We start from the raw sequence: 22,300 nt of genomic DNA on the forward strand, positions 1-22,300 counted from the left end.
GAGAAAATCCGGCCAATGAAAGAGCGAACTGATTTGCATAAGTCTCCCTTGGCGTGGGAGAATCTTTCGATCTAACGTGGCTAACATTCCAGGTAATTCATTTAAAGTGGGGGGGGGGAGGGTTTGCAGTGAGAACATCTAAAGCTCCAGCAACAAGGGCTAAGCGTGTTGATTTTGGGCGGGGAAGGCTATGCAAATAACAGGAAAGCGCTCGTCTGTGTGATAGGTCTATGCAATAAGATGGTTGCCATGCCATTGGCTCTGTGTGGTTTTAGGGGCGGGCCTATGAGAATGAGATTGCCAGGAGATACCAGAGGTACAACAGGTGAGCGTAAATGGGGAAAAAAACTTCGTGCGTTGGCAGGAGAAGTTGTAGCGGCCGGTGGGGATGGGCACGGGCACCTGATCTACCAATGGGGCCCCTCGGCATGCCAGGAGGTGGAGCCCTCTGAATCTCTCCCCTCCCCCCCCGTATTAAACTCGAACGTCCCACCGAAAACCTGTTTCTTCGCTTACCTGTCTCTAGAGATCGGGAGGTCTGTGCACCATGAACATGAATTACCATCGCCCGGCAAGTCTGAGCTTTAGCAGCCGCTCCCAAGGCTCCCTGCCTAACCGAAGCTCTTTGTACCGCGCCAGTCCTGCGTCCTTTCAGTCGGGATTTTTCCGAGGATCTTCCAGTGCCTTCCCGGGCTCTCCTCTTTCTGCTTCGCCTTCTCTCCTTCTCTCCTCGCTGCCCACTTTGGAGATCGACCCGAAGCTGCACCAGATCCGCACGGAGGAGAAGGAGCAGATCAAAGGGCTCAACAACCAGTTCGCCTCCTTCATTGACAAGGTTCGGCCCCCGATACACGTAAAATATGGTCGCTGTGTTTGTGTGAAAAGATGGGAGACAGACCTTGCACCCATACTTAGTTGCTTCTATAATCATTAGTGTGGGGGGGGGGGGGAATACTGAAAAGATGGAAAATTTGTGATTTATTAAAATGAAGACCAGTCTTGTGGCAACTTTAAAAACTAACAAATTTTATCTAGCATACGTTTTCATGTTAGGTGCTGTCAAGTCGCAACCAACTTACAGTGACCCAAGGTAAGTGAGATATTTAAGGAGTGGTTTTATCAGTTCCACTCCTCCAGTGAGTTTCCCTAGTAGAGTGAGGATTGGAACCCAGAACCCACCATCCCTAGTCTGTCACTCTGTCTAGAGCACTGGATAAGTTTTCATGAGAGGCATTAAGAAAACATTGTGCTACCTAAAACTGGTCTTTCATAAGTGTATTTTTTTCTGCAACAACTGGGCACAGATCAGCAAGACATTTAGAAATGTCTCTTGTCAACCACTTTTATCTCTTGGCAGTTGGGGGACCCTGTCTTAGCACTCTCTGATGCAGCATAGTGTCCAAGATTGTTTAACTCAAAAGTTTAATAGGTTAATGTTAGTTATGATTTATGACTAATCACCACAGTGCCAGGAGACATTTAAATACACTGTGTTTTTTAATGTCAATTCCTAAAGTATTTGCTCTTTTGTTTAAAATTCATATGCCTGATCTTTGTTACAGAAATAATAAATAAAATGGGGATTTTCAGGCTTAACAAGATTAATAAAGCCACTGTCGTTAAAATGCAATGCTATTAAACAGACCACATCCTAGTACAGTAATTTTAGATTTAAAATAGAATTGTGAGTAAAACAGATGAGGGAAATGCAAGCAGCCACAGAAACATTAAAAAGGTATATGCTTGAAAGAATGGGGGAAGAAGATTACAAGCCCACAATAATAACAATGAAAAACTGCGTAGATGATAAAAAAAATTGATTTCAAACTTCTTTGTCCCAGGGCACCTCCAGAAGGAAATTGTAAACCACTTCTGTGTATTCTATACCTAGAAAAGCCCAGAATGGGTTGCCTGAAGTTGGGAGTCAACTTGATGGCACAGATTTATTTGTGTTAATTGGTGCAGGAGTCCTGGTTAATGTCTGTAATCCTGTATTACAGGCTCATTGCCATATAGGGGCTCCTACAGCTAGTTTTAAATAAAATGCTAAGGAATTGTGACATGACATGAGATCTTAGATCTCCAGCAACTAATCTGTTTTGATCCAGAGTGAAACAGCTAAGGAAAGCATCCAGAGTCAGTAGCTAAGCCTGTGGTGTGTTGCATGCAAAATGTCCAAGGTTGACCTGTGGCATGTCAGGCTAGGGCTGGGAAAGACTCTGGTCTGATACTCTGGAGAGCTGCAGCCAATATGTAGTCACTATTAAGCCATACAAACCAATGGTCTAACTCCATATGAGACATTTTCCAGTGTTCCTGAAGCTTCTTTTCTAAATCTTCTCTAGACTGTATTCAATAGGGGATTCTAGGAATTGGACCTGGACCTTTCTTTATGGAAAGTGTGGGCTCTCTGTGTGAAGCTAGGCACATCCTCCAGTCCAGCTCCCTTAGCACTCACTGGTTCCCATTAAGTCAGTGGGGTGTGATATTTAGAGTTTTGAGTTTGGGATTTGGGTTCAGGTCTCCACTAATCCATGAAATTTACTGGGTGACTTTAAGGTAGTAATTCTCTCTACCTGACCTTTCTCACCAATTTGCCAGGATATTAAAGTGGGATAGAGATGAGCTGTCTGTGCTACCTAGAGTATATTGTGGGTTTCTAAAGATGGACTTTAAAATTAAAGATGACGTCACTTCCGCTCGGGGGGATGACCAGCTAGGAGCGAACCCTCCGTATCGCCTAGCAAGGTAAAAAGCTATTAAAATGCATTTCTTTCTTTAGAAGAATGTTTTTTTTATCATAAATCCTTGGAGAGAAGGATAAGGAAGGCATATCGCTGATTAAAAGCCTTAAGGACTATGTTTTTTTAAAGTTAAAAACTACTTTCACTTTCATGGCCGATTAGCTACTGGCGTTTTCCAGCTGCCCTGCTCCTAACGAAAAGCCTGAAACAACAATAATTATTTTTAATTAGAACTCTCTATGTCAAGGAGGAGGGATAAAACTGCCAAAACCCCCTCAGATCGCAGTTTGGAAAGATTGACGACACAACCAACTGAAGACGATAGGATGGACAAGGTTACAAGGCTTATAAAAGATCTGTCTTGTAAAATGTCTGAAGGCTTTGACAAAACAGAGCAAAGATCTAAGTCCATCGAAAGAAGCATCACTAAGCTTCAAGATCAAATTTCAGGGGTGTCACAGGAGTTAAAGGACATGAAGAGTAAAATTAGGGACCTTGGTGATACAGTTCAAGGAAATAAAGAAGAAATTGTGTCCATGGCTCAGCAAATTTCTGATACCAATATAAAGCTTATATTTATGGATGATAACCTCAGAAGGTCTAATATTAAAATAATGAACTTCCAAGTGCAACAGGGCCGAGATCTCAGAAAGGAGATAATGGCTTGGATAAACTCTATAATGGACACGCAGCATCTGATTGAAACAGATATAGAAAAGGCATATTTCCTGGGAAATCCAAGTAGTCTCGGTATTAGACCAGTGGTTGTGAAGTTTTTGAATCATACAAAGAAAGAACAATTTTTAAAAGCAATCAGACAAAAACAAGACCAGCTGGTTTATAGGGACAGAAAAATTCAGATTTTCCAGGATTTTTGTAAAGAGACTGTGAAATGGCGAGGATCTATGCAGCCGGTTACAGCAATTCTGAGGAAAAATAACATCAGATATCATTGGGGCTACCCAATTTTTTTGAAAATCTGGAAAGACAAGATTTTGTTTAAAATCCACTCCTGCGAGCAAGGTTTACAACTGCTGAAAGATTGGAACATTTATGAAGGAGAAAGTCAGGAGTTAATTCCAACCACAAGCAAAGAACTAGAAGGCTGAACCAGAAGGAAGAAGATGGACCAGTTTTTTCTTATATTTTTTTATTATTCTATCTTATTTTTTATATCTTTTATTTTTTTCCCTTTATCTTTATCCTAATAAAATCTTTCTTATATATATGTATGTGTGTGCATATATATATACATATATATGTTTCTCTCCTCCCCTCTTTCCCCTTTTCTAATTTTTGAGGTTCTTTTTTGTTGTTTTTAAAATAGCTTTATAGAATAATATCATTTATTTATTTTACTCTTGTTCTAATCATACTAAACACACTAAATTTAGATAGTAAAAGGGGTAACAAAATTAAAATTACTAAAAACTAAATATAAACTCTTTAAAGGATTCCAGTAAGGGGAAGGGGGGAAGGAGAAGGGTATTCTTATTCTTATTCTTATTTTGTTACTATTGTAGTATTAAACATTAAGTAGAAATGCAAAAGTTAAATGAAAAGATCAGAGGCAAGGCTCCGGTCATGGTTCCGCCGGACGATGGTGGCGTCTCCCCCCCACCTTTTGCTTATGCCAGTGGTCATGGCATGGTACCATGGTGGAGAGGATACGAATGTATATGTTCACAAAATTGGTGAAAATCAATTATGGGGTGTTGTTTTGTCTGTTTTATGTTGTTGGTGGGAGGTAAGGTTACACACGGGACCTATTGGAAAGAAAACTTTTGAACACATATGGGTAGAAAAATAAGACTTGCAACTTTAAACGTTAAAGGCCTCGGATCAACAGTGAAAAGAAGAAGAATAGAAGCATTGTTGAGGAAAAACAAGCTGGATATCGTCTTTCTACAAGAGACTCATCAATCAGAAAAAGGAGTCAATGAGTTAAAGATGAACAATATCGACATTTATGAAAAAAATTTTGGAACTTCTAAATCTAGGGGTGTAGCAATTATAATTTTCAAAAACTGCGAATTTAAAGTAGAAAAGGTAGTAAAAGATTGTAATGGTAGATTTATAATAATGCAAGGTAAAATGGGGTTGGAAGAATATACTTTGGTAAATATGTACACACCTAATAATAAACAAGGTGAATTTTATGATTTGGTTTTTAAAGAAATGGAAAAGGTAAAGAAAGGTTATGTTATTATGGCAGGAGATTTCAATATGGTTATGGATAAGATAAAAGACAAAACTGCATACAGTCGGAATGATATTTATCATAGAAACACAATATTAAGTAAAAAGATAAAAAATAACCATTTGAAGGATATTTGGAGAGAAATGAAAGGTGATGAAAAAAGATATACTTATTTTTCAGTTGTGCACAATACTTACTCTAGAATAGATTATATATTTACATCTCAGGATTTAATTTCTAAGATTGTTGATACTGAAATAAACCCTATTAAAATAACAGATCATGCATTGATGTTAATAGAGATTGAAATAAAGAAAGATTATAAAGACTCCAAAAGATGGAGAATTGATAATAATATTCTGCAGCATCCAGAAATAATAGAAAAGATAAAGAAGGAATGGCTAGAATTATGGACAATAAATGAAACAGGAGGTGCTAAGCCAGGCCTGTTGTGGGACACAATGAAAGCAATCACAAGAGGAATAACGATAAGAGAATCGTGTAAATTAAAAAAAATTAAGGAGGGACATGTGAAAAAAATAGAAGAAGATTTGAAAAACTTAGAAAATAGATTTTTTACAGAAAGAGATAGAAGAATATTAATAGAAATTCAGGCTAAGAGAAAGGAATTAGATAATATAGAAATAGAGAAAGTTCAAAGAGATCTGATGTATTTAAAGAGACATTTTTTTGAATTTAATAACAAAAACTCAAAATTGTTAGCTAAAATGTGTAAAAATAAAAGAGCAAAAAATTCAATAGGGATAATTAAAGATCAAAAAGGTAAAAATTGTAATATAATGAAAGAAAAATTGAAGATTTTTCATGAATTTTTTCAGAAACTATACAAAGGAAATAACATAAAGAAAGAATGTATAGAAAAATATATAAACGATAATTTAAAAACTAAATTATCAGAAAATGATAAAAGAATATTAGAAGAAGAGATCAAGGAGCAAGAGATTGCTGAAGTCATAAATAAATTAAAAAATGGTAAAACACCAGGTCCTGATGGATTGGGTCCAGAATATTATAAACACTTTAGCACCATTTTAATACCTAAGTTAAAAATGATTTATAATAAGATAATGGAAGGAGAGACAATACCAGCTTCATGGAAGCATTCATTAACGATTCTCATTCTAAAACCCAATAAGGATCAAACAGATCCGGGATCCTATAGACCTATATCTTTAATAAACCAAGATGCTAAGATTTTTACCGCTATATTGGCAAATAGATTAAATAGATTTATAGCAAATTATATTAAAGAAGACCAATGTGGTTTCATTAAGGGTAGACAAACGGACAATTTAACTAGACGAGTTTTAAATATTATACATGAAATAGAAAAAGAAAAAATAAAAGCAATGATTTTATCATTGGATATATTTAAAGCCTTTGATTGTGTTGAATGGTCAACACTAAAACTTCTTATAAGAGGTTGGGGATTTGGTAAAAAGTTTAGAGGTGTTATAGATCAATTATACTTAGATAATACTTCAGAAATAATAGTTAATGATGGTATAACGGAAAAGATCTTTCTAGGCCGAGGTACTAGACAAGGCTGCCCACTTTCACCAATATTGTTTTGCATGATTATAGAATTATTAGCTAACGCAATAAGAAATGATAAATTAATTAAAGGAACAGGTAAAAATGAAATGATTAAAATTAATTTGTTTGCTGATGATTCCTTACTGACTATTAAAAATCCATTAGAGAGTATGGAAAACATTAAAAACCATTTAGAAAAATTTGGGGAAATAACAGGTTTAAGGATTAATTGGCAAAAATCACAAATGATGATGTTTAACTATAATATACAGGAGCAAGACATGTTTGTGAATAAATATAGCGTTAAAATGTGTAATCTTATCAAATATTTAGGTATAAACATAATTAGAACAACTCAAAAATTAAAAGAGAAAAATTTTAATAAATTAAAAAATGAAATTAAAGATAAATTGCAAGAGTACGCCAAATTGAAACTATCATGGTTTGGGAGAATCGCTTTAATTAAGATGAAAATATTACCGAAGATCACTTTTTTATTTAGGATGCTCCCAATACGATTAGAAGAAGAGGATTTTAAATATTGGCAGGGATTAATTAATGGATTTTGTAATCAAGGCAAAAAATCTAGAATAAATAAAAGATATTGGTATAAGGCTCAAAAAAAAGGAGGTTTAGGTATGCCCAATGTTAAAAATTATTATATAGCAAATCAATTAAGAGTTATTGGAGATATTATATTCAATAAAGAAAAATTAATTTGGTGGGAGATGGAATCTTCAGAAATAAATGGAAATGCTGAAGGATACTTGTTTAATATACTAAAGAGAAGTTCAATAAATCAGATTAAAAACCCCTTTTTAAGAAACCTGTTAAATATTTGGAATAAATATAAAGAGAAGTTTTGTCCCTTAACTTCACCATTAAAACTAGTGACTGAGACAGAAAACTTTCCTACAAATTTAAAGGATTTAGTAGAATTATTTAAGAATAAAAGGGTTGCAAGATTGAAGGACTGGATGGGTAACATGAGATCGAAGGAGATGATTATGTCTAAACTGCAATCTAATAAACTATCATGGTATAATCTTATTCAGTTAGACACCTGGACAAAGGATTGGTTGAAAACTAATGGTAAATGTAGAGAACTTACTAAGTACGAACAATTTCTGTCATCACATGAAGATATGCAAGATACAACTTTGAAAGGAATAGTAAGTAAAATATATAATATAATTTTGGAACAAGAGGAAAAAGAATGGGGAATAGAAGGTTTAAAATTAATTTGGGAAAACGATTTAAAAACAGATATTAAAATAGAGGATTGGACAAAAATGTGGAGGATGAGAGTGTTAAGATTAATGTCAACAAGAATAAAGGAAATTTTTTTTAAAATCTGTCTAAGGTGGTATTTGACTCCTGTAAAATTGAATATAATAAATCCAACATACTCCAAAGCATGTTGGAAATGTGATGAGGAAATTGGTACGTATTTTCATATGTGGTGGGAATGTAAAGTGGTTAAGAAATTTTGGGAATTGATTTTTAAGGAAATGTGTGATATATTTGGTAAAGATATTGATTTTAATGCCAAAATTGCTTTATTGTCAATTTTTGATAATACAGATCTGGACCATCACTCGAAAGAATTAATCACTAATTTTATGACAGGTGCTAGAATATTAATAGCTAGATTTTGGAAAGACAAGAATTATATTAAAATTGAAGACTGGTATTGTGAAGTATGGGACATTGCATTAAATGATAAATTGACTATGGAACTTAAAATAAAAAGAGGGGAAATAAGATGTAACAATTTCTATGATATTTGGGGTAAATTTGTGGAATTTGTGTTAGTGAAAGGAAGGGGGAAAGCCTCTAAAGAATACTCAATACAATTTTGGAGAGGTAATCTGTAAGAAAAAAATTATTATAGTAAATAGAGTCCCGTGGGTATGGGGTGCACATTAGAATTTAGGTTATAATAAGCACTATTACTTGTATTTTTTTGTATTTTTGTTATGTATGTGTTCTTTTGTGTATTTTTTTTTGTATAAAATAAAATATTAAAAAAAAAAATTAAAGATGGGGGGAGAGAAAAAAGGGAAGAGAAATACATAGGGTGTGATGAAATTGGGCAGACTGGAGAAAATGCAGAATATAAAGTTATAAGAAATGAAAAATACATTGTTGCATTCGGAATAAAGTCTAGCTGGACATTTTTGTCCTTTTGTTATGTATTCAAGGAAGAAAGAAGGGCATTAGAATGCTGTCCTACCCCATGTTAATTGTAGTTTGATTATTAGAACAAGATAGTCAATGGCTGTTTAACTAGCTTTTATTAGTCATTTGTTTGCTGCATTTATAGCAAAGTTTCCTCTGTGTCCAAGGCAGGCAGGGGAACATTTTTCTCAATTTCACTGTTTAGTCTTCCAGTAACTTGAGAGTAGCTGTAAACTAATTGTTTGCTTAAACGAAAGCTTGTGCTCTTTACTCAGAGACTAGGAAGTAAAACCAGCTCTGATCGGAATGTTAAACTATGGGTGGACTGGTGCTAAAACACATGTAGAATTCAGAAGCAATGCTGCTAAGTCTTCTCAAGTTGTGAACAATGTACAGAACTATGGTTGTAAAAACAAAGTTCTCAAATGTGTCAACCCCACCATGAATGCAGTACAAATTTCTGTCCACAGATGTTCAGTATTCAAGGAATGGAGGGAAAAAGAAAACATCCCTTTTCATCTAGTAACAGAAACAAAGAAAATGCATTATTATGGAAATGAAAACCAGTTCTGGAGTACAGATCTTTTTCAAAAGCTAATGGGCACTCATGGATTGTTCCCTTTAAGTGGCAAGTCTCAGATATGTGAACGGAACAAAATTCATGTTCCCCTAAATTATTGTGCAGCAGTGGAAATAGCCACCTTTGCAAAACTATCAGTCCTTAACAGCATTCCCTGTTTGTGATGAATTTTCTAAAATGCAGGAATCCTGTCCTCTTTTGCCATTGACTCATTATACCTCAGTTTGGAACTGGCAGGCAATTGGTGCTTCCCACTGTAGCATGTGCAGCATGTTGGGTCTATAAACACTTATTGTATAATGATTTTTAGTGGTGTGTAAAGGTATTGCCTATTCTTGCATTTGCATTTTAACACGAAGTGTGTGTGTTTGAGGAAGAGAGGGAGTGAGAGAGCTACAATCTTAAACAATAACTTTTCAAGCTTTGTTCTCATATGGCACATATTGAAACAAATGGTAACCAAGGACCATTAGAGATGTTGGTTCCTTCTAAGCAGTCAGATAAATTTGTTTGATTTCTGAACAGCAATTAGAGTGCATTCAGTTCAGAATGGTTGGTTCTTCACAAAGTGGGTTTCAAGGACTGCTCACAGATGGCCCATTGATGGCTACTGGTGAACCTTGACCAAGGCTTCCTAAGGCTCCTTCACAAGTCAGCATCTATGCCCTTCAGTTTATTGTTCCTCTGATTCTTCTCCACTCTCCAAGGTGCGTAAGCTGGAGCAGCAAAACAAAGTGTTGGAGACACAGCTGAAGCTGCTGAAGGGCAAAGACCAGTACAAGTCAAATGTGGGGCGTATCATGGCAGCCCACAGCCAGCCTCTTAAGCAGCAAATTGATGCGCTGAATCAGGACAAGATGAAGCTGCAAAATGAGTTGGACAACACACAAGCATTTCTGGAGGAACTGAAGAGCAGGTAGCGGATGGGATGGGATGGGACAGGATGGGGGTTGTTCATTGTCATTCATTCATTCATTTATTCATTTATTCATTCATTCAATTTGTATCCCATTTGTACCACAACACTACTTTGGGTGGATTACAACACGTATTATAGGAAACAAAAATAAAAACAGAGACATTAAAACCAGCAGCAATAATCCTAAAAAAACAGATGGCACTGAGTAAACCCTAGAACGGATGGAGGAAAAGAAGGGAGGGAAGAAGAAGAGGGGAAAGAGAAAGGGGTGGAAGGTGGTCAGATGGGGTCAGTGTGGAAAGCCTCCCTGAAAAGCAATGCCTTTAATTGCTTCCTAAATGTCCAGAGAGGGAGCTAATTGGAGCTCCTTTGGAAGCTGGTTCCATAAACTTGGAGTCATCGCAAAGAAGGCCCTACCTCTTGTAGAGAATTTCTGGGCCTCCTACAGGATGGCTGCCCAGAGGAGCCTCGACTGGGATGATCTTGTGGGTCTGGCAGATGACATTAAGGAAAGATGATCCAACAAGAAACTTGGATCCAAACTGTGGAGGGCTTTGTGTATGAGTATCAAAACCTTGAAACTAATTCAGGACACCACGGGCAACCAGTGGAGGCAGGCCAGAACTGGAATGATATGGTCAAATTTACTTGCACCAATCACCAGTCTGGCTGCTGCGTCCTATACCCGCTGATGGGGACATCTATTATCAGAGTGGTTTCTTTAAAACACGGACAGCAGATTTATTAGAAGAGGGGAGATCCTGTTATGAGAAGCAACAATTCTATTCCAAGCAGAGTGCAAATCTCCAGTCCTAGAGAGTTTTCAATTTTAGTCCTGGTTCCTTCAAGAATCCAAGAAGAGAAGAAATCTAAACTGTCTAAGACATAGGCAGACAATGCAGGAATTACCACCTCGGTCCCTGGCTTCTTCCCAGGGAAAAGGGTTGGCTTCTGTGGTGTTTGCCCTAGTGGCCCTTGCTTGTTTTTCCCTCACAGCATTTTCTTCTCGCTACCACCAGTGGATTACTTCAACCCACAATATAAATGATGTTTGTCTTGTGAACAGAAACAGAACTTATTTATTGAAGTGAAACAGATTGAATAACAGAAGTTTCTCAGATACACATTGTACATAAGCAAATCATCAAAAGTTCTCTCAGTACATGCTTATCTCTTGCAATCCCATTACCACCTTCTCTACCTATTTTCCTAACCAGCTCTATCTCTCTGACTAACCAGCCCTATCTCTCTCAGTATCTCATCTTTATCTCTATATCAGTTTCAGTTCCCTCTCTGACTAATCAGCCCTCTCTATATCTCTCTGTCTCTATTTGCTTCTCATCCCAATCTCTATCTGACTCCTCCTTCTCCCACCAAGCCTCATGTAGCTGCTGACTCCGCCTCTCTAGCCCTCTCATAGGTTCATGCAAATCAGCTCACGAATATGAATAGCATGAGTGACATGGGCGATTGCCACAGCTTCCATCTTGATTTTTTCAAAATCCCCAACTGGAAATCTCTAGAAATCTCTTTACTCTTAAAAGCCTATGCCGAAAGCAACCTGATCTCTTCCTTTCCCTCCATCTTAAAAAGACAAACAAACCAAAAACCAGTAGATTCCTTCAAACAAGGTACCCAAGATGAACCAAAGCCATGGTACAGACCAGAGGATGACATTTTGGGAAAGACTATGTAAACATTAGGCATAGCTAAGTATTCAGTTTGCTCATCAAACTATTTATGAAGTGTTCTTTAAGGTACCTCACACGTAGCATCTCCCCTATCTCTCTCAACTACAGATATGAAGATGAAATCAATCGGCGTAATCAACTGGAAAATGAATTTGTGGTAACCAAGAAGGTGGGTCCCAGGCATGTAAAGGAACTGGTCAGACCTGAGTTGGCTTCATTATTAAGCAGTTATTTTGGAAGCTCCTGCTATGGTTGTTGGGACAGAAGATGCAGCAGCCAATGGTGGGCATAGCTACTGATAACAGTGTGCGGCTTCTCTTTTTCTCCCACCTTTTCCCCACACTCACACAGACTGTGTTGGGAGCTTCAAAGTTCAGCCTCATCACACAGGCAGGGCTGTGACTCTCTGCCTCTAATGAGAAATCAGGCAGGAATCAGCTGCCTGGCATAGCCTGAGCTTGAGATGGGGCAGTGCCCAATTTGGCCTAATAGATCAGCCAGAAATGATGGAACCTCCTGAAAACCGGTTGCATTCTTGGAGAAGTATACAGACACCCATTCATGCAGCCCTAGGCCACTCTACGCTGCTGCATCATGGGATGACAATGCACAGACTAGCCTTGCATGTTCTTTCCCCCCTTATGGAGTGTGCCCACAATTCCCTGAGACAGTTCTGTGCAGCTTATGTGATGATGTCTTCAAAACATACCTGAGTATTGAAAGATCTGGTTGCTTCAGTACAGGGCTAGTAAGAGCAGCAGTAGCGGCCAGCCAGCCCTGTCTCTTGGAGGACAAAGATGTGTATATCACATGACCCAACACCCCCAAACTAGCCTACTGCCTTTAGGGGTTGTGGAAGCTGTGGACTTGTTCCCAGTTGTAACTCTTGGGTTCTAAATGTAAAACAGAGGGTCCTACCTTTTGCCTCAGGCAGCAAAATGTCTTGGATGAAGCCTGCTCTTTAGTACACAGCACTTTTTGAGACTTAATGAATGTGACAGCCATTGTACACAGAATCCTGTTCTGATAAGGATCCACTGTCTGCTTTGGTTTTGTAACAGGACCTGGATGATATCTACCTGCAGAAAGTGGATATTGAGTCCAAGGTAGAAGGCATTTCCAATGAAATCAAATACCTCAAGCAACTCTTTGAAGAGGTGGGTGTCTGATTGAGGAGTGGAGGTATTTGCTATGCTTGGTGAGGTCAGGAAGGATCTTCATTCTTTTCTTCCATCTGTGAGTTAGTGACTCCGTGAAAGAAGATAAGGGAATACTGTAGTGTATAAAGATGTGGCCTAAGAAAGCCCCAAGTTCTCTTCCATATGATCAGGTGTTGTTGGAACTGGACTACAGTCCCAAATTGCATTATTATTTTTTTGACACTATTTCTTCATCAACCCCATCCAGGAGATCCGTGAGTTGCAGTCTCAGATCCAAAATTCAATGGTCACTTTGGAGATGGACAACAACCGGGAGCTGGAGATGAAGCATATAATTGATGAGGTGAAGGAACAATATAAGACCATGGCTGCGAAAAGTCGTGAGGAGGCTGAACAGTGGTATAAAAACAAGGTGGGAATTTTACTTCCACCCCCCTCAGTTCAGACTGTATTCCACACACATCCGAATACACTCAAAGATATAGGTATTTACTCAGACACTGAGGACAGATATTCCTTTTTATTCTCTCTCTATCCATGAAATCTGGAATCTGGAACTGAAAATTCTGTTTTGCTAACAGGAAAGCAATAACAAAACAAGTAGTTCAATGTCAGTTATGCAAAAACAAACTAATCAGGCCTTGGAAAGAGGAAAGGAGTTTATTATTGTTGTTGTTGTTGTTTTGTTAGTAGAGTCCTGCCACTCATTGGGATCTAGAAAATTATAAGATTAGCAAGGACACTAAAAAGTATGAAAAGGACAGTCTGCTAGGAAAAGTGGCATCAGAAGCAGCAGAGGTGACAGAAAGGGGAGAGAAGTTGGCGGAAGCTGCTTTCTCCCCCCCAAGTCATTTCTGAGTGCACGGACCAAGGAGGAAGCCATGTTGGCCAAATTACTGGGAACACCCCTTGCAGAGAGTGGAGGAATACATAAGGATTTTGGAAAATATCCTGGCCAGTAAGTCAAGATATGTGTTTTATATAAAGAAACCTTTATGAACTTAAAACAATGACACAGAAGAAAGCTGGGCTTAATGAGTTAGTGAAAGTGGATTAGATCCTACAACTCTTCAAGCCACAGTAGAAGTGAGCCTCCCCGCATCCCTCAGCTTTGATTGGGAAAAGAAGAAAGAGAAGGAGAAAGAGGGAGGAGGGGAGAAAGTTATTTGGTGAATGAACTGTTTTAATCAAAGGCAAAGACTCAGTCCCACGAGACAGGCTAACCATAAATCGTCTTAGATTTGATGGAGGAAACTAGAATCAGAAAATAGAACTCTGGAACTTAAGAAGCATCTTAGATTGTGTAACATCAATGGATTGGAGGCACCCTTGTTTCCTTTGGCACCGTGGTGGAGGCGAACCTCCTGTAACACTTTGATTGGAGGGTGAGATGGAAGGAGAAGGACATTAAATGAAATAAACTATTTTCACTGGGTAGGACAAGAACCAATGGGTGGAAACTCATCAGGGGGAGATCCAACCTGGAAAAAAGGAGGAATTTCCTGACGGTGAGAACCATTAAGCAGTGGAACAGCTTGCCGCCCAATGTTGTGGGTACCCCATCACTAGAGGTTTTCAAGAAAAGATTGGACAGCTATCTGTCTGGGATGGTATGAGGTCTCCTGCCTTGGGCAGGGGGTTGGACTAGAAGACCTCCAAGGTCCCTTCCAATGATTCTATCTTCTATCAAGAAGACAAAGCTCTACCCACCCCCATTACTTATCCCTAATTACTGAAGCTGGAGAGAAATATTGAACTGCTAATGTTACTTGCCTCAAGGCATTGTCTGTTATTTTAAACACTTGTTGTTTTGACTGGCAGCTGCCAGAACCTTTTAATGAGAAGAGAGAGAGAGAGAGAGAGAGAGAGAGAGAGAGAGAGAGAGAGAAGTGCTAATCTATGTTTTGGATAGGCTATGTAAACAGTGTTGTTTGAATGAAAAGTAAAGTAACAGCAACACCTGCTGGGACAAGACCCAAACAGCATCTTTTAAAAAGATTTGAAAGATGACAGTGAAGGGAGGAAAAGAAAAAAAATCTCAAGAGGCTCACCTGCACAAGAACAAAGTCTGAAATTATTGGGGCAAGAGACATTTAAGGACTGGCAATGGAACATTCAAAATATGTTATCCATAGGATTACAGCACATACAAGGGGGAATGTCTCAGCTATCAGATTTATGAACGTGAATGACTGATTTTAAACATTAAATTATAGAAAATAAAAAAGAAATAGCTAAAATAGAAAAAGTCTTTAAAAAAGTAGAAGAAAAAAATGGAGACTTTGAATACAGAGCTGGTAGTGATACCACATGAAAAAAACAAGATGAAATCAACCTGCTAAAGTTACAAATGGATGGAGCCAACCTCATACTTAGATTCCAGAATCTTCTGGAACAAAAAACGTGAAGACACAGTGCAATTGGTAACTAATTTTAGCCCCACTTATAGAGATGCGACCAGAAGAAGTACAGCAAAATATAGATATAGCATGAAGAATTAATAGAGCATGCACCAGGAATAATAAAATCCTCAAATAAATTCATGTTAAAATCATGAGAATGGTATTTTGAGAAAAAGGTCTAAGAAACATGCAAGATAAAGGATCCACTATAAAAGGAAAAGAAATTAAAGTATTGAAACATATCCTGTGGAAAATAAGACAGAAGAGGAGACAATATGCAGAGTTGACATATCTCCTGAGAACAAACTCAGTTACATATGAGTGGTTGATACCTGAAGGTGTCTCTTTCCAATTCCAGTTGCAGAGAGATTCTGTTAATTCAACAATGAAGGCAGAAGACTTTATGAAAAAAAAGTGGGGGGGGAATGGTGGGGTAGGAAAGAAGAGAAAAAGACAGATGAGAAACAGGAAGAGGAGCAATCATGTGGGACATCAGGACCAAATTCAGAAGGAAGTTCAAAGGTTGAGCTAGAAGGCCAAATGGGAAGCACCAAAGGAAAGCCTACAATGGAAAAAAGAGGATCTAAGAAGAGGAAAGAAAATCTTAATAGTAAAGATGAATAAAATTAGCCTCCAAGAAACTCATATTAAAAGAACAGATCAACATATATTAGAAAAAAACAAACAACTCAGAATGTTTTTAGCTAATATAAACAGTTTAAACTCAACCCAAAGATGTAAAAGAATTTATGAACAAATACAGAAATTAAAATTAGACACTATCTGCCTTCAAGATTTATTGTATGAAAATCAAGAACCACCTTATGAATTTTTTTAAATAAATGTTGGAAATGTAAAATACAGGAGGGTAATTCTAACTATGTTGGGTGGACAGGTAGGGAAGCAGAAAACTATTGGAAATTATTGGAGATTAGCATATGTAATGTTGAAAAAAATATTTTGTGAGATTTCATTTAAACTGGAATTGTGTTAATTGAGTATTACGTCTGCAATTGTAGATAAAGAACTGAAACATTTGATAATACACATACAGTAATTACTGTAGCTCGTATAATATGGGAAACATTGGAAGAAAGCAGAAACACTGTCAAAAAGGACACAAAAAATTTGGAATGATTTTATAGCTTGACTTGAAATATGGACTGGAAAGCATAGATAAAAGAAGAATGTGAAGTTCCAATCAGGGAATTGAGAGATTAGTAACTGTAATAATCTCTCAATTATTACAATAGAACACCTATTAAGATGTTCTTTTTAAATTACCTTTTCATTCTAGTAGAATTGTATAACTGGATGTAAAAGTACCCTCTCGCTCTATGGAATTTTACCCTTCCCCTAGCCATGTCCATTCCCCCAGCGCCCTATCCCCAATCCTATTCCCATTTTAAAATGAATTTTTAAAAAACTCTTGATGAGATCCCTTCATCTGCAGTCTGGTGTGGAAAGATGCCTTAAAGCAAGAATGGCTGAAGTGTTGTGGCTTGGAACTCAAGGCTTCTTGCACCCTCAGATGCTGGAATAAATGTAAGCGTGGCTGTGGTAATTAATAAGAGATTTAGATCAAGATTCACCTTTTGCTGTCCAAGTTACTTTAACTTTAGGCCATAATCCTCTCGTATCTAATTCTACATTACTAATCAAAGAGATGTAATTTAATTTAGACAGCCCTTTCTGGTAAAAATTAAAACCTGGATCTATCTGGATCTTATGTTATATATTCAGTCATAAATACTGAATGATAATAATGACCATCTTCTTTTTATTCAGTTTATATACAGGTCCCTGATTATCGTTCTAAGTGAACTTGAAGGAGAAATGATGGTTCCTTTACACGAGAACCATGACCTGAATCCTGTTTGTAGTCCCAACAGGAATAGATCCATTCAATCAGTGGGATTTGTGCAAGTCTTGAATCATTGCTCAATAATTGGTTTAATGGATCTACTCTAGTTGAAATTAACAACTGGGCTTACCTCTTTTGCTGCAGTTTATCAAAAGTTGGGAGCCTTCTGAAAACCAGATGTTGGTTTGGGGCTTTCAGTTGACCAATCCTGTCCTAATGGTTCTCAAGAACAACACAAATGAAACCCAGCTGTTTTTTGCACCAAGACTATGGCACCCCACTTAGACACCTGTTGGCTAGATGACTTCTGATTCTTCTCCTTATCCTCCAGTTTGATGACATGGCAAGACAGACCCAGAAGCACCATGAGGAGCTGAAAGGCATCAAGGGACAGATTGCTGAACTGACTCGCTATGCCCAACGTGTTAATGGCGAAATTGAAGCCTTGAAGAACCAGGTCAGCTACCTGACTCTTCACAAAAAAAATCTATTCTTACCCAAAATATTAATAGAAGGTGATGGGGGGAATGCTATATAGAATACCAGTGATAACTCTGCCTTTTGATACCCCTAGAGGAGGCAGCTGCTTTAGGTAGCTGGCTTTAATAATAATAATAATTGTGTGCCATCAAGTCAATTCTGACTTGTGGAAACCCTTTTCAAAATTTTCCAAGGAGAAAATGCTCAGAAGTGGTTCACCATTCCCATCTTCTGTGCAGTTTGTCTACATAGGCTGGCACAGAGGGGAATTGAACTCCCAACTTTTGGCTCTGCAGCCAGATACCTTACTCACTGAGCTACCCAGGCAGCTTAGGTGCCATTGAAAGGCTTCAATTTTTTTGTGTGACCTGAGTCCCAAAATAGAACAGCAAGGAGATGACCAATTTCTCCCCAATTGTCTGCAGATTTCTCTCTGGCATTCAAAATGAGGAGGGGAGGTTGGACAGGGAGAGGAAAAGAGGCAGCTTAAATATTGGAAGGGTGTTCCCACGATGCTTCAGCAAGAGGCTGCCTCTGCTGATGCACTCCAGCTGCTGCTTCTTGTTTACACCAGACTAAAACTGAAAACCGACATCTTTCCTCTCTCTTCTCCTTGTCCAGAGATCCAATCTGGAGAATGCTGTGGCCTTGGCAGAAGAACAAGGGGAAGAGGCTGTTCAAAGTGCCAAGAGCACCATCCAGGACCTGGAGGAGGCACTGAGGAGGGCCAAGCATGACATGGCCAGCAAGGTGCGGGAATACCAAGAGCTGATGAACATCAAGCTGGCTCTTGACATCGAAATTGCCACCTACAGGAAACTGCTGGAAGGAGAAGAGAATCGGTAAGCAAGGTTCCAAATCCGAGAAGCTTTGGAGTTGAGGTTTTGTGAATCAGCTCACAACATGGCTGTCTGCAGAGATTTTCAGAAGCAGGAAATATTGCTGCTGCTTAATCATATACATGCACACAGTTTATTTTGTGTAAGTGAAAACCAAGGTCCTGTAACACATTATTCTCTTCATCCAGAATGACTGGCCAGGCTCCAAGTCTTCAACTGAGTGCCATTGACAAACTAGGTAAGTATATTCCTTCCTCTGATTGGTGCATGGCCCTTCTGAATAGCAGTAGACCTGTCTATTTCAAGGCCGTGGTAAAAAAAAATGGGGGGCTTGCTAATGCCATTAAACTATTCTATTGCCTTTCTTCCTCTGAAGACTTCTGAGAACACAAAGGCTTCATCTTTTCTGCACTGTTTCCTTCTGAGTGTCTCAAGATTTCTAGGTCTCTCCCACCATGATTCTGGCCATATCCAGACTAGAACACACATTGGCATCTGAATTGTTCCCTCAAATTTCTTCTTTGCCAGTAGTAACGTTGCACATCCCTGCTGGTTTAATAACACTAATGCATATTTGATATCTATAGAGTATTTGAATTCTAATGGCACTTGATTTTAACACTTGATAGTTGCAGTCTCATATTGGACAGAATCCAGCTGGCCTTATTCCATTGGTAACCTCGGATGTGAATTGCTGCAAATTAAGAAGTCATTGTCGGCATTTTCTGTGCTAAGTCTCATGAATGGTGTGCAGCAGCAAATGCTTACACTGACTTCTTAACACAGGACAATTCACAGTTGATACTGATGAAGTTATACCAGCAGGTATAACTAACAGGTTTATGGCCACTGTAATTCTGTACTTCACACATTTTCTGGCAGTACAAACCCCTTTTTGGCTTTTGAGAAATCCTGATGCCTCCCAGTCCCTCATTTACCATCATCCAACCCTATTTCAATTTTTAAAAATCAGTTTGCTATTTTAAATTAAAAATAAACACAAATGCTTAGTTTAAAAACCTTTTAGAATAGAACAGAGCATAAAGAGTTTTTCGTTTTATGCACTATTGGGAATATAAACTACTTTTAGAATTAGCAGAAACAAAACAAATAAGCTGAAGACTGAAAGAAACTCCCAGCCTTGCACCTCCTTAGAATACGTTCACATACCCCAGGTGGCACACAGATGCACACACATCCCAGTTTGGGAACCAGTGCTAGCACAGACTATGGTGAATTTGTGGCAATTGAGATTTTGTAGGACTCAAGGTTCCATCAGCTTCCACCAGAACAGCCAGTGGTTAGGGATGATAGTATAGTTCATCAACCTCAGGAGGCCCACAGATTCCCTACCTTTGCTCTAGATGTTTGTGGCATCTGGGCTTGCTATCCTGGCTCTATCAATCAGTCTCTGCTTAGATAAACATCTACTTATCTGAAGTGGTCAGCTGTCTGTATTGGCCACCTTTCTATCTGTCCCTTTCTGCCTCTGAAAATTTATGTAAATCACTTTATTAGCAAAATGGCTCTTTGGTCTTCTGGCTCCTAAATGTCTCTGCTTGCTAATGTGGCTGGATCAAATCAAATCAAATCCTTCCTTCCTTCCTGAATCACTTTGGGAAGCTAATCAGGAGCCTCTTCCTTAAAGCCACCCTTCTTTGATCTCTCGACCTAGATTTCTAAATCCATCCATTGCTTATGCAGCTGGGCACCTGATGCAGAAGGAGATGCTGCCTTCCCCCACCAGGGCCACTGGAACTGTCTTGGCCTCCAGCAGCTCACTGAAGAGGCCCTTGCTTATCAAAACCATTGAGACCAAGGATGGGAAAGTCCTTTCTGAGGCCAGCCATTTCACAGAGAAGTAACTCTAGCAGAACTAGCCAGTCGAGCTTGATTTTTTTGGAATAAATATCTGTTTTAACATCTCTGATTCATAGTGACTTTCTTTTCACATCTTACTTATCTTTACTTCTCATGTAATGGTACCTCTTGTCAAAGCTACTATAGAAAGCACAGCAATAATAGCCATTGCTGGTAGGGTTCATGTGCATGTATATGCCTTTCCCTTTCGGCATGCCTTATTGGAACACCCGGGAATACTTCTCTTGGCCTCAGTTTCTTACACAAATTCTGAGAAGCGGCTCTGTGCACTTAAGCCTTTATCTTCAAGCCCCATCTTCCTTTCATGTTCATGCGTCATAGCTTTGTTCTTTGCAGGAGGTTCTAGCCTTTCTAGATAATGTGTACGAAGAAGTCTGCCAAGGACGCACATTCTTGGACAGCAGTGGGAGAAGAAATGGAGATGTCAAGCTAAAAATATAAGATTCATGCCACATGGAGGGGGGTCTGGAGAAGAAACCAGGAAGAGGCTGAAGAGAAGGGGTGTATAGCTACATGTGGACTTGGCAGTATTAATTTTGCTGTAGCTCATATAGGACAGTCAGTGTGGTGTAGTGGATCAAGTGTCAGGCTTGAACTCCAAATGCCTGGTTTCAAATCCCAGCTCCGCCATAGAAGTCTACTGGGGAAGGAAGTGGCAATGGTAAAACCACTCTTTGAATGCCTCCCATACTTTGAAAGTTCTGTCAGGTTCCTGTAAGATGGAAATGATTTGACGGCACATAATAACTCAAAAAGCAGCATGTATAAAAGATCAGTTGTGTAGTAAAGTATCCACTTTGTTGTGCTCCACTGCAGCCTTTCCTGACATGAGTCTGATGGGAGGGAATTGTGATAAAACAACTTCTAAAGACCCAAGTGTGACAAAAGATGTGTCTAGTATGACCAAGAAACAGAACCCATGTAGGAGCAATGATACCTTGCATGAAGGAAGTCAATGGCTGTGATAACAAATATTTAGAAAAGGAACAAATATCTCCTTTCTGGGGGAAAAAATGGAGCTACCTGAGTGAATTGACCTCCCATCAGAGCAATATGCCTCCACACAGACTTTTTTTTCTGTACAAATGAATATGCTATTCACTTCGGGGGGGGGGGCAAACTTTGCATACAAGGTCACTGATGGAGCGGGAGTAGATCATACCCTTCTGGTACTGAAGATTGTCATAACAATCTTGATAAGAAAAGTTGGAACTGAGAATCTGCAAAGCACAGTATATCATGAGCATTTAACATGAAAATCCTTTCTTGGATTTTGGGCAATTCCTCTCCTGTCTGAGCCCATCCCAGGCATCTGGCATTGCTAACCACCCCTCCTGCCAGTCCTGTGTCAGTTAAGATGGGACTAGTCCCACCCCTTCGGAGAAAAATAAGCTACAGTTTGTCCTTAAAAGGCAAATTGGCAGTTCTCAGGATGGGAGTGTTGCATGACTTTGGCCTTTGAGAGTAACAAGACAATGTCTGTAGGGTGACACACAAGATATTTAATATTAGCCTTTGTTTTGAAAGGTCACATGCTTTAAGGACATAGCCTCTTTTACATAAGATTAAACATCTGTAATGGCCATCTCCCTTTTCTGAACAGAACAGAAATCTGCATTATTTCCCCCTCTCAAAAAACAACAACCCAGGGGACTGGGTAGAATTTATTTATGTATTTATTGGACTTATATACCGCCCCATAGCACTACAAGCACTCTCCGGGCGGTTTACAATTTTTAATTATACAGGCTACACATTGCCCCCCCCCCCCCCGCGCAAGCTGGGTACTCATTTTACCGACC

The 22,300-nt window shown here is 38.7% G+C and overlaps 1 protein-coding gene across 3 annotated transcripts; it reads left to right on the top strand.

The window, feature by feature from the left end:
- The first annotated feature begins 125 nt into the window (after window positions 1-125).
- Window positions 126-20,540, top strand: LOC110085094 (intermediate filament protein ON3). Of its 3 annotated transcripts, none has more exons than XM_020804929.3 (9): window positions 126-835; window positions 9,970-10,178; window positions 11,981-12,041; window positions 12,934-13,029; window positions 13,280-13,444; window positions 17,630-17,755; window positions 18,400-18,620; window positions 18,806-18,855; window positions 20,322-20,540. In XM_020804929.3, exons 1-9 carry the CDS (start codon window positions 548-550, stop codon window positions 20,480-20,482), a joined length of 1,377 nt encoding a protein of 458 aa, XP_020660588.3. In that variant the 5' UTR covers window positions 126-547; the 3' UTR covers window positions 20,483-20,540. The 3 variants fall into 3 exon arrangements, with proteins under 3 accessions (XP_020660588.3, XP_078237752.1, XP_072841377.2); XM_078381626.1 differs by having other exon boundaries at window positions 18,806-18,851; window positions 20,289-20,540; XM_072985276.2 differs by lacking the exon at window positions 12,934-13,029.
- The last annotated feature ends 1,760 nt before the right edge of the window (window positions 20,541-22,300 follow it).

The sequence above is a fragment of the Pogona vitticeps genome, chromosome 1 (assembly GCF_051106095.1).
Source record: "Pogona vitticeps strain Pit_001003342236 chromosome 1, PviZW2.1, whole genome shotgun sequence".
Lineage (NCBI taxonomy): Eukaryota > Metazoa > Chordata > Lepidosauria > Squamata > Agamidae > Pogona > Pogona vitticeps.

What these genes read in the sequence shown, in the direction of transcription:
- LOC110085094 (XM_020804929.3), top strand. Translation starts at nt 548, where the DNA reads ATGAACATGAATTACCATCGCCCGGCAAGTCTGAGCTTTAGCAGCCGC. An exon ending in AACAGTGGTATAAAAACAAG is followed by an intron (nt 13,445 to 17,629) that starts GTGGGAATTTTA and finishes CTTATCCTCCAG; the next exon opens with TTTGATGACATGGCAAGACA. An exon ending in CTGGAAGGAGAAGAGAATCG is followed by an intron (nt 18,621 to 18,805) that starts GTAAGCAAGGTT and finishes CTCTTCATCCAG; the next exon opens with AATGACTGGCCAGGCTCCAA.